Genomic DNA, 13,460 nt, shown 5'->3' on the forward strand with positions numbered 1-13,460 from the left:
ACACTACAGAGAAGTCTCAGACCTGTGTTTCTCTGCCAACACAGCACTAACCATGGCCTGACTAGAGAAATTCACTAACGCAATTATGGTCGCTCTTACAAATACTACTAAAACCACCAGCACAACTAGCTTGCCTCCAAGCCAGAGCTACAACGATTTAATGGCCTTCACAGCAAAGAAGGAAACCCAATCGACCAAGACTAGAAGACCAACAGTGCACATCAAACTAGCCAACTCATGCATCCCATACCGAATCGAGGAAAATACCTGAAAATGCTGTTTTTAACTGTTTTTACTCACAATTAATGCTGGGACAGTAACACAAAGTTTTTACCCTAGCACCGTAAAGGAACATTAATCTACTGGGTTAAAGGGCTCACTCAAAGGATGAGAAAATTGGGTCCATAGAGGCAGTTGTATTCCCTATGCAATAGCACTTTAGAGTCAGCCTGGACTGTTGCTTTTATGATTTCATAGATTTTATTTTGTGAACCCAGATATTCCAGCTAGAACACCTACTTTGTCTACGAACTTAAAATCTTAATTTTATCCTCCTTTTCCTCTTTTCATTTTTCTTACTCGATACATGAAACTGAAGCATATTGTAAAGATCTTAACTAAACAATAAAGAACCACTAAGTTACTGGCTAGTACAGTTTGCCTTTGTGTAGCTCTGTGACTCTGTACCATCTAATGCAGTGTACTACTAGTTTCTATATATCTTATAGCATTGCCGTTACTTTGTACTATATAATACAGTGTACTGACTAGTGCAGTATACCTTCTAGTAGCTCTGTGACTCCTTACAATCTAATATAGTGTACTGACTATTACAGGATACATTCCAGTAGCTCTGTCAAGCTCTTTGATTCTCTTCCAGGGGATCCTCATCAATAGTCATAAGCATTAGAATATTCCCGCCCATGTGCGGGACCCCGGAAACACTATATTATATGTGCCCCACATATATTTATCCATATATATATATATATATATATATATATATATATATATATATATATATATATATATATATATATATATATATATATATATATTATTTATATATAGATATATAGATATATATATATAGATATATAAGCAATTGCAGCCTAATAAACACCAGAGCTGAATCATGCTGTAAGGAATTTCCACCGTACATGACAAACATGCATTAGAAATATAGATGTTGTGCTCACCACCTAGTAGTGAGAGCATCCCCTGACGCATAACTGAAAGTTCTCCTGGGATTACCAGAATTCCTCCTCAAATAATCCACAAGCGAGATTTAACTTTTCAACTGACTTATTTTACTTCATAAATCCTTCAAAGTTTTCATTTCAAATATTCTTAACGTTCTTAGTCATCATTTCATCTCAAATCAAAATCCATTAATCCAATGCATTTCGGCATTTCGGCCCTTCATCAGTGATAATTAACTGAAACAAGGTACAATAATAACATTGTCAATATCCGAACACGTTATGGTCCAATACATGATCAATTCATTGTTATAACAAATATAGTGAGCATGCGTGCTATATCCCAAGTGACTGTGTGTGATAATGATAATAAGAAAACGTTGTCTTGCGACACTCACATGAATTCATAACGGTTAAATGTGCAATTTCGCTCATCCTAAAAATATAAGATTATGATGCGTCTGCTCATAGCGGTATCAATGCGCAAAATCTACAAACTAGTATACACACTGATATATAAAGATTTATGAACTTACTGGTACGACGCGAAGCGTCTCCTTCAAATCATTCTCCATATGTTTGGCGTAAATCCGGCATTCGCGCACGGCCGCCTATCACATTATATGACTGTCAAACGGTCTATGCATTCAGTGTGTCGCATGTTTCGATAGGCCCATCTCCCGATCACGTGATTGGGGGTTCGGACAATCGGATCAGTCACACGATTGTGATAACGCTCAATGTTCAAAAGAATAAAACAAACAAAAAGACTCCTAGAAGGAAGACTTCATGAAAAAAACTAAGCTTCAAGTTGCATATGATTAAGTAAACATAAATGTCAATAATGAATAAATTACTGTGCAATGCGAAAAGACCTCATACCGACTGGCATAGGTTCAAGGCTAGCCAAATGTAATAATATTCCAAAGTTCAAAAAACAGTCAGTTATATAGTTCATAGGTAACATGGAAATTCAGTCCGGTCATTCAGACCAAATGGCTTATGTGAATTTAACAAGTATATCCAGTTGTTCTCTCTTTGTAATAGAAAACAGTTATTGTCCCTTCCTTCTTTTTTTTCAATCACTTCGAGGATCAAAAATTGCAACTGAGATACGTTGTGATGAAATTCTTTAAAGTGCATTACTATGGAAGATTTTTCATTACCTGTTCTGATATTGGGACTTGTGTTCATTCAATCTTATTTTTATTTTTCGTGTTATTTTGCCAACATATACCTTACCACACAGGCACTTTAGCATGTATACGGCATTCATGGTGTCATAGGTGGCATTAACTCGTAGTTTGATTTGATGTCCTTTCATCGGATGTGTCAAACGATTTCCTCTGATGATAATAATACAATGACCACACTGTAGCCATGGTCTAGTTCCATGAAAAGTTTCCTCCGTGGTCGCTTTCATCTTTAGTAGTTCCCCTAGATTTTTGCCTCTAGTGAAAGCAAAGATAGGTTGCTCATCGAATGCATTCTTGAAATCCTGTTCTGCTTTAAGAATTTTCCAATGGCTTCTAATGATTTTCTTGAATCTGTAACTCACAGTGGAGTATTTGGACACAATGGTCATGCTATTTTCTTTATCTTTTGTGCGTGTTTTTAATAAATCTGCTCTCTGTAAATTGATGACTTTGTCTTCTTATTGTTTGATTAAAGAGTCAGGATAGCCTCTATTCAGGAACCTGTCTCCCATTTCTTTGAGCTTGATTTTTGTTTTCTCCGGATCAGAAATGATTCTTTTAGCCCTCATCATTTGGGATTTTGGTAAGTGAAGTTTCAATGGCTCTTGGTGGAAACTCTGAAAATGTAGAGTGTTATTCCTGTCTGTATCTTTCCTGTACATTTCGGTTTCTATCCCCCCTGGGCCTAGTTTAACTCGTACGTCCAGGAAGGTAATGGTCGTATCTGATATTTCCCATGTTAGTTGTCCGCATGGACAGACAACCTAAAAATGTTGGTTCGTTATATTGACGACATTTTTATCCTACGGAAAGACACCAAGGAATCATTAGAAATTGCACTTACAATATTGAACACAAGAAATGAACGGATACAACTAACATGGGAAATGTACAGGAAAGATACAGACAGGAATAACACTCTACATTTTCAGAGTTTCCACCAAGAGCCATTGAAACATCACTTACCAACATCCCAAATGATGAGGGCTAAAAGAATCATTTCTGATCCGGAGAAAACAAAAATCAAGCTCAAAGAAATGGGAGACAGGTTCCTGAACAAAGGCTATCCTGACTCTTTAATCAAACAATCAGAAGATAAAGTCATCAATTTACAGAGAGCAGATTTATTAAAAACACGAACAAAAGATAAAGAAAATAGAATGACCATTGTGTCCAAATACTCCACTGTGAGTTACAGATTCAAGAAAATCATTAGAAGCCATTGAAAAATTCTTAAAGCAGAACCGGATTTCAAGAATGCATTCGATGAGCAACCTATCTTTGCTTTCACTAGAAGCAAAAATCTAGCGGAACTACTAAAGATGAAAGCGACCACGGAGGAAACTTTTCGTGGAACTAGACCATGCCTACAGTGTGGTCATTGTAATAATATCATCAGAGGAAATCGTTTGACTCATCCAATGAAAGAACATCAAATCAAACTACGAGTTAATGCCACCTGTGACACCATGAATGCCATATACATGCTAAAGTGCCCGTGTGGTAAGGTATATGTTGGCAAAACTACACGAAAAATAAAAATAAGATTGAATGAACACAAGTCCAATATCAGAACAGGTAATGAAAAATCTTCCATAGCAATGCACTTTAAAGAATTTCATCACAACGTATCTCAGTTGCAATTTTTGATCCTCGAAGTGATTGAAAATAAAATAAGGAAGGGACAATAACTGTTTTCTATTACAAAGAGAGAACAATTGGATATACTTGTTAAATTCACATAAGCCGTTTGGTCTGAATGACCGGACTGAATTTACATGTTACCTATGAACTATATAACTGACTGTTTTTTGAACTTTGGAATATTATTACATTTGCCTAGCCTTGAACCTATGCCAGTGGGTATGAGGTCTTTTCGCATTGCAAAGTAATTTATTCATTTTTGACATTTATATTTTCTTAATCATATGCAACTTGAAGCTTAGTTTCTTACATGAAGTCTTCCTTTTAGGAGTCTTTTTGTTTGTTTTATTCTTTTGAACATTGAGCGTTATCACGATCGTGTGACTGATCCAATTGGCCGAACCCCCGATCACGTGATCGGGAGATGGGCCAATCGAAACATGCGACACACTGAATGCATAGACCGTTTGACAGTCATATAATGGGATAGGCGGCCGTGCGCGAATGCCGGATTTACGCCAAACATATGGAGAATGATTTGAAGGAGACGCTTCTCGTCGTACCAGTAAGTTCATAAATCTTTATATATCATGTGAATTGGCCAGTTTGTAGATTATGTGCATTGATACTGCTATGAGCAGACGCTCATCATAATCTTTTATTTTTAGGATCAGCGAAATTGCACATTTAACCGTTATGAATTCATGTGAGTGTCGTAAGACAACGTTTTCTTATTGTCATTATCACACACAGTCACTTGGGATATAGCACGCATGCTCACTATATTTGTTATAACAATGAATTGATCATGTATTGGACCATAACGTGTTCGGATATTGACAATGTTATTATTGTACCTTGTTTCAGTTAATCATCCCTGATGAAGGGCCGAAATGCATTGGATTAATTGATTTTGATTTGACATGAAATGATGACTAAGAACGTTAAGAATATTTGAAAGGAAAACTTTGAAGGATTTATGAAGTAAAATGAGTCCGTTGAAAAGTTAAATCTCGCTTGTGGATTATTTGAGGAGGAATTCTGGTAATCCCAGGAGAACTTACAGTTGTGTGTCAGGGGATGCTCTCACTACTAGTTGGTGAGCACAACATCTATATTTCTAAACTAGATGCCTAAGACAAGAGGCAGAAAAGGAGGTGGTGATGGACAGAGTATCTGAATTAAGCAGAACACTCCTACCCAGTCCAAAGATTAGGGCTTGATCCATCACCGTTTTTTAGCTCACTGCACCATCCCAGCTCAGAACCTGGCTACATGCAAATTAGTCCGTCCCTGGCCGTGTGCATCATGGGAACAGGGCAGACCAAACTACCAAGCCAATTCTTTTACTGGAAAGGAAACAAGCTTCCGAGGACCGGTTTCTGGCATTACAGCCGTCTTCGGCCCGGCTTGCTTGAATCCTGATGGTGCAGTGAGCAAGGGACTCACATCTGAGCATACCCTTCCACGCTTATGGTGGACAAAACGATTCAGAAAAGGGGGTGGTGATGGACAGAGTATCTGAATTAAGCAGAACACTCCTACCCAGTCCAAAGATCAGGGCTTGATCCATCACCGTTTTTTAGCTCACTGCACCATCCCAGCTCAGAACCTGGCTACATGCAAATTAGTCTGTCCCTGGCCCAGTGCATCATGGGAACAGGGCAGATCAAACTACCAAGCCAATTCTTTTACTGGAAAGGAAACAAGCTTCCGGGGACCAGTTTCTGGCATTACAGCCGTCTTCGGCCCGGCTTGCTTGAATCCTGATGGTGCAGTGAGCAAGGGACTCACATCTGAGCATACCCTTCCACGCTTATGGTGGACAAAACGATTCAGAAAAGGGGGTGGTGATGGACAGAGTATCTGAATTAAGCAGAACACTCCTACCCAGTCCAAAGATCAGGGCTTGATCCATCACCGTTCTTTAGCTCACTGCACAATCCCAGCTCAGAACCTGGCTACATGCATATTAGTCTGTCCCTGGCCCAGTGCATCATGGGAACAGGGCAGACCAAACTACCAAGCCAATTCTTTTACTGTAAAGGAAACAAGCTTCGGGGGACCGGTTTCTGGCATTACAGCCGTCTTCGGCCCGGCTTGCTTGAATCCTGATGGTGCAGTGAGCAAGGGACTCACATCTGAGCATACCCTTCCACGCTTATGGTGGACAAAACGATTCAGAAAAGGCGGTGGTGATGGACAGATTATCTGAATTAAGCAGAACACTCCTACCCAGTACAAAGATCAGGGCTTGATCCATCACCGTTTTTTAGCTCACTGCACCATCCCAGCTCAGAACCTGGCTACATGCAAATTAGTCTGTCCCTGGCCCAGTGCATCATGGGAACAGGGCAGGCCAAACTACCAAGCCAATTCTTTTACTGGAAAGGAAACAAGCTTCCGGGGACCGGTTTCTGGCATTACAGCCGTCTTCGGCCCGGCTTGCTTGAATCCTGATGGTGCAGTGAGCGAGGGACTCATGTCTGAGCATACCCTTCCACGCTTATGGTGGACAAAACGATTCAGAAAAGGGGGTGGTGATGGACAGAGTATCTGAATTAAGCAGAACACTCCTACCCAGTCTAAAGATCAGGGCTTGATCCATCACCGTTTTTTGGCTCACTGCACCATCCCAGCTCAGAACCTGGCTACATGCAAATTAGGCTGTCCCTGGCCCAGTGCATCATGGGAACAGGGCAGACCAAACTACCAAGCGAATTCTTTTACTGGAAAGGAAACAAGCTTCCGGGGACCGATTTCTGGCATTACAGCCGTCTTTGGCCCGGCTTGCTTGAATCCTGATGGTGCAGTGAGCGAGGGACTCATGTCTGAGCATACCCTTCCACGCTTATGGTGGACAAAACGATTCAGAAAAGGGGGTAGTGATGGACAGAGCATCTGAATTAAACAGAATACTCGTACCCAGTCAACAGATCAGGGCTGGATCCAGCACCGTTTTTTAGCTCACTGCACCATCCCAGCTCAGAACCTGGCTACATGCAAATTAGTTTGTCCTTGACCTAGTGCATCATGGGAACAGGGCAGACCAAACTACCAAGCCAATTCTTTTACTGGAAAGGAAACAAGCTTCCGGGGACCGGTTTCTGGCATTACAGCCGTCTTCGGCCCGGCTTGCTTCAATCATGATGGTGCAGTGAGCGAGGGACTCATGTCTGAGCATACCCTTCCACGCTTATGGTGCACAAAACGATTCAGAAAAGGGGGTAGTGATGGACAAAGCATCTGAATTAAACAGAATACTTGTACCCAGTCAACAGATCAGGGCTTGATCCATCACCGTTTTTTAGCTCACTGCACCATCCCAGCTCAGAACCTGGCTACATGCCCGGTCCACCACGGTAAATTAATTACCGATTGAGTGGAGGGACGTGATTCTGCCCCTGATCCGCCGACACCCATCTTGCATTGTCAGCTGACCCAGCCACTCTACTTTAGCGCCATGTGTGAGCGGGCGCGCTTCCGGTGCGCCAAAGGCAAGCCCATCTGCCCCCATCCACGGCCATCCTGGGGCCACTTACTATGCCCGTTTAAAACCTGCACAGACCTTGAGGTATTCTAGCAGCGCCCTCCGTATTATGGAGAGGTCTCTGGCTATTCAGTGCTACAGTGCAAGTGTTCCCTATATTAAATTGATGTTTTGATTAGTGACTCCACAATTGACTTATTTGGATTACTGTCAGACCTTCGTATTGTGCACCGCGTGTCCCCGGGGCTTGTAACTCAAATGTGACTGGTGGACTTGCAGCACCGATTGTGCCACCTACCGAAGCCGCCCGTAAAGAGAAACTCTTGCCTGCCACTGCAGAGCACCGCACGCAGTCTGGGACTGCCATGTCGACTTTGCGAGTGTATTCACTTGCCAGTCCTTGAATCTTCCATTTTCCACATATCAGTCACCGCTACAGTAGGTCTACGGGCAGGGTGCGTTAAAAGTAAAAGGTAGGTCATGCCCTGGTGTGTGTGGCATGACCTGATAGTGAATTACAACCTATTTCGTTTTTCACTACTGCAAGGCTACCTGTTCCCATAGGCCAGAATGGGCAGTTTGATTACAACATCTTATGATTATAACATCTTATAATCCTAACTGACTCAGGGAACTAGGTAGAGTTTCGAGTGTAGTATGTCTGAACTCAGAATGATAAAATGCATCCGTTAGTGAAGTTTCTTTTACTATTCTGTGTTTGAAAATACCACTTTTAGAAAGTTGGTATTTTCTTATCTAACCATCCAGCCTGCCTCTGCTAGAGTGTGTATTGTATGTCTGGTTTTGTGAGTGACAGGGACTGGGGGGCTCTAGGAGACAGGGTGAGTCAGCGCTAGGTTGAATAGGCCGATCTACCTGAGAAGTGGTGGGCGGAGTAGCACCTGGGCCTGAATAGAGCTGTGCCTGACTTCCACAATGCTGGCTCCACCTCCTGTGGTGCGTCTGATGACCATGACCTACTCTGACAAAGGAAGAAGTTGTGCACTGGGAGAATGCACCCTGAACTGGTTTGGACTAGGTACAGGACCCTCTGCCTTCAGAGGACAAAGGATTTCGGAGTATTAATACAGGGGCCCAGACCTCAAGAATTTAGCTAATTTCTGGGAACACACAAAGACCCTCTGCAGAGGAGAGGCACTGAAGGAAGCTGTAGGAGTTGTACTGCCCCTCTGCCAGTGTGCTGTAGTTGGTTGGCCTGCAGTGGTGCCTTTATTGCCGAGGAGAAGAATCCACTTAAAAGGAACTTCATTATCTTGCAGAATATTACTCCAAGGGCTTGAATCAAGCTTGCCTCCTGTCTGAAGTCCCAGGACTACAAAAGACTTCACCCCTTCTGTTTGCGTGCTGCTGGAACTTGCTGTTTCAGTCGCTACGGAAGAACTCTGCAACACCAAGAGCCAGCGTACGTCGCGGCCATCTTCATCGAAGTCGTGAGCGCTGGTCTGACTTGAACTGTAGACCGACACCTGCTGCTATGCCATAACGACTCCAGGACCGACATCTGTACAGAGCCGATCATCGACAAAGGTGACCAAGAACCCATCGACCTAGCGACATCGTAAGGAACCGTGGGGCCAGCGCCGCCGCAGCGTCACCTCCTCTCCGGTCAGGACCGACGCCTCCCCTGCCTGCCTGCACAAGCATCCAGGACAAGGACTGATCGCTTCACCTCTCCCTCCCCCCTCTACATTCCCGCCCCCCCCCCCCCCCCCCCCCGAAGCATGGAACCGATGCGGCAACGCACCAATGGCATCGCATCTCCCCGATGCCGTGAACGGCCTTTCTTTCTTTTCTTCAGGTACTGTTCTGTGGGGGCCTAGTTTGACTCCGGGTCCGACGCTTCGCACCTTGCAGTCGGTGCCGTACCTTGCGGACACTTTTGCTTTGTTGGGGCACAACCCCAGTTGGGGTTATCTGTTGCTAGAGACTATTGAATTGAAGAACCTATTTTTGAATTACTTCTACCATCATGAAGTATTACTTGTAAGTACAGTTTCGTGGATTTTTGTCATTTATGGTCTTGTGATAAGTCTATATAAAGAATACTTATTTGTATACATCCCGGTGTGGTGTCTGTTTGTAGTGTTTTCACTGTATTACTGTATGTGTTCACAAATGCTTAACACACTGCCTCTGAGATAAGCAGCCTGTCTGCTCGAGCCAAGCTACCAAGGGGGTGAGCAGGGGTTATCCAGTAGTGTAATCCCTTTTCCCTGACTTAGACGCAAGAGTCCCTATTTGGACAAAGGTGCATAACATTGCCAACTAGAGACCCCAAGTTGTAACAGGTGCCAATTGTTGAAACTAAAGGTACAGTTTAGGGAAGGAGATTGGCACAGGGGAACTGGTTGGCAGGGACCATGTGCACTTCCAGTTGACACTGCATGATTTTCCAGGCAAAAAGTGGGGGCTAACCATATCTAAAAGAGCCACTTTTCTACGCTTGGAGTAGGTCTGTCACTCTGTACCCTTCGATGTAGTGTATTGACCAGTACTGTATACCTTATAGTAAGTCTGTCATCTAATGCTGTGTACTGACTAGTACTGTATCTTTTCTAGTAACTATCACTCTGTATCATCCTGCCCTCTCACTCTTTATCATCTAACCTTGTCACTCTGTACCTTCTATTGCAGTGTACTGACTAGTAATGTATACCTTATAGTGGCTCCGTCACTCTGTACCATCTAATACAGTGTACTGACTGGTACATTATACGTTCTAGTATCTGTTACTCTGTACCATGCAATGTAGTGTACAGACTAGTAAAGTATGCCTTCTTATAACTCAGTCATTCTGTACGTCTAATTCAGTGTACTGACTAGTGCAGTATACTTTGCAGTAGCCCTGTCACTCTGTACTATCCAATGCAGCGTACTGATGTCCTGTCTATGTAGTGCAGTGTGCTCTTTGGTGTAGTGTGCGCTTTAGATGAATGCACGCTTTAGTGTAGTGAGCAGTCTAGTGCAGTGTGCTCTCTAGCACAGCGTCCTCCTGCCAGATGTGGTGTAAATTAATCAAATATAAAACAGGAAGCAGTAATTACATTCTTTATTTGTGTCATTAAATCTCTAACTCTGAATCTCTTCTCTGCAGTGATGGTGACTCTGGATCCTGACACAGCTCATCCTTGGCTCCTCCTGTCTGAGGGGGGGAGACGTGTGAGAGGCACATACACAGCACAGCCACTGCTGGACACCCCCAAGAGATTCACCTTCTACCGCTGTGTGCTGGGGAGTGAGGGGTTCACCTCCGGCAGACATTACTGGGAGGTGCAGCTGCTGCAGGAGGGAGAAGGGTTTCATGTGGGGGTCGCAGCAGAGTCTGTGAACAGGAAGGGAGAGATCACACGGTCACCTGAGAGGGGAGTCTGGGCTGTGCGTGGGTTTAGTGGTCAGTACAAGGCTCTCACCTCTCCAGAGACCTCTCTATCACCGCGTGAGAAGCCCCAGAAGCTGGGAGTGTTTCTGGACTACGAGGGGGGCCTGCTGTCCCTGTACAATGCTGACTCCATGGAGCTTCTCTACACCTTCTCGCAGGCCCCCTTCATGGAGAGGCTCTTCCCATACTTTGGTCTCTGGAGTAGAATGGAGCTGAGGCTGGTGTGAGCTGCAGGGAGCTTTAGCCCCTCATCCTTCCCTCCCACCCCCCTACAGTGGAGGAGCGGAGCTGAGGCTGGTGTGAGAGCTGCAGGGAGCTTCAGCCCCTCATCCTCCCCCCCCTACAGGGGAGAAGCGGAGCTGAGGCTGGTGTGAGAGTTGCAGGAAGCTTCAGCCCCTCATCCTTCTCTCGCACCCCCCCCCCTCCACAGGGGAGGAGCGGTGCTGAGGCTGGTGTGAGAGCTGCAGGGAGCTTCAGCCCCTCATCCTTCCCTCGCACCCCCCCCCTCTACAGGGGAGGAACGGTGCTGAGGCTGGTGTGAGAGCTGCAGTGAGCTTCAGCCCCTCATCCATCCCTCACACCCCCATACAGGGGAGAAGCGGAGCTGAGGCTGGTGTGAGAGTTGCAGGAAGCTTCAGCCCCTCATCCTTCCCTCGCACCCCCCCCCCCTCCACAGGGGAGGAGCGGAGCTGAGGCTGGTGTGAGAGCTGCAGGGAGCTTCAGCCCCTCATCCTTCCCTCGCACCCCCCCCCCCCTACAGGGGAGAAGCGGAGCTGAGGCTGGTGTGAGAGTTGCAGGAAGCTTCAGCCCCTCATCCTTCTCTCGCACCCCCCCCCTCCACAGGGGAGGAGCGGTGCTGAGGCTGGTGTGAGAGCTGCAGGGAGCTTCAGCCCCTCATCCTTCCCTCGCACCCCCCCCCCCCTCTACAGGGGAGGAACGGTGCTGAGGCTGGTGTGAGAGCTGCAGTGAGCTTCAGACCCTCATCCTTCTCTTGCACCCGCCCACAGGGGAGGAGCGGAGCTGAGGCTGGTATGAAAGCTACAGGGAGCTTCAACCCCTCATCCTTCCCTCACACCCCCTACAGGGGAGGAACGGACCGGAGCTGAGGCTTGTGTGAGAGCTGCAGGGAGCTTCAGCCCCTCATCCTCCTCCCCCCCCCCAACCCTCCCGCGCAGTGATAACAATGTGACCAGGAGTACAAGCAGAGGCGCTTTTAAATAATAAAACACTCCCTTTGGCGATAATTCTCTTTGGAGGGGGTAGTAATTCAAGTTTCTGGAAAAGGTTTCTTTCATGTAGATTTATTCATGTATAGATGTCAGCCCACCCAATGTGAAGAGCCCACGCCTCGACTGTTGATCCCTAGTTTAAACACCAACTTTCCAAAGAATCTTCTTCACAATTATGGTATTTTAGTACCAGCACCTTGGTAACATGAGGCCACCTGTTCTAGAATGGAATGGGATCTGGGAGCAACAGTTGGAATGTTGTTTGTTTGTGTGATTACACCATACAGTTGGTTCTAATAAATGCCTATCACCCAAATACCTGCTTGTGTCCTCTTTTACAAGCTGGCGACGACCCAGAGCCTGCAATTTCATTCCTATTCTGGACGCCCTGGATGCCTGCAGCATTGAGCGTTGAGGGTAAGCAGTATTGAGACATTGCGGGTATCAGAAAAGAGGACCCCTCTGTGCGTTCCGGTTGGGAACATCCTTGGCATAGTGTAGCAGGACATCTACAAGCAGGAAAAGTTCACATGGTGCATAATTGAAGGAGTGCAGGAACAGAGTGAAGACTCGTGCAGCTCAATGGTGCATGCTCTGTGCACGTGGCACTGAACTGCTGCCTCCGTAGTGCAGTTTGCGGGCGAGTCAATGACGCACGTGCTGCGTGCGCACGCACGGTCCATTAATGCATCATGATCTTGGGAAGGCCTGATGCTGAGGAGGCGGCGGCGGCAGCTGAGCCATGAGTAAAGAAGTGTGCATCATCACTGATTCGCACTTTGTGAACTACCAGCGGCATGTTTTGAAAAGTGTGTACACCATGCGGGTCAGAGATATATGCTAAAGTGCGCGTCACAGTGATTTGCACACCTTTTGACTGCATAATTACAGTGCCATAGTTAGATTCCAGCATACGGCTAGTGCGCATCCAAGGTGTCTTGCACACCTTGTTAGATGTTATAAGTTAACTGGATTGCATATAATAACTGGATTTTTTAAGTCATTGGGGAACATTAACCCTCTCATTCCTCAGCTCTGCTATATTATTAGGTAGTAGTAAGTGTCTGGCTGGGAGTCACTTTGAAGGTTACACTGCAGGAGTATTTTAGTGCAGTGTTTCCCAAACTGTGGTCCGCGGACCCCCAGGGGTCCGTGACACATTCCCAGGGGGTCCGTAGGCAACAGTTTTAAAAGCACAGAAACATTTCATGTACAATTAGCAGCTTTCCAGCAACAATAAAAGTGTCAAGAGAATGCCTGTGATTAATGTACCTGCTGGAGTAGAGGAAAGTTTTGTGC

At 45.3% G+C, this 13,460-nt stretch overlaps 1 protein-coding gene across 1 annotated transcript in view; it reads left to right on the plus strand.

Annotated features, from left to right (window-relative positions):
- LOC147710234 (E3 ubiquitin-protein ligase TRIM39-like) overlaps positions 1–12,460 on the plus strand; it is a 320,917-nt gene extending 308,457 nt beyond the window's left edge. Inside the window, exon 6 of the mRNA XM_086920905.1 lies at positions 10,648–12,460. Within this exon, the coding sequence (XP_086777031.1) occupies positions 10,648–11,159 (512 nt within the window). The 3' untranslated portion in view covers positions 11,160–12,460. The remainder of the gene's footprint in view (positions 1–10,647) is intronic.
- The last annotated feature ends 1,000 nt before the right edge of the window (positions 12,461–13,460 follow it).

Source organism: Lissotriton vulgaris, chromosome 5 (assembly GCF_964263255.1).
Source record: "Lissotriton vulgaris chromosome 5, aLisVul1.2, whole genome shotgun sequence".
Lineage (NCBI taxonomy): Eukaryota > Metazoa > Chordata > Amphibia > Caudata > Salamandridae > Lissotriton > Lissotriton vulgaris.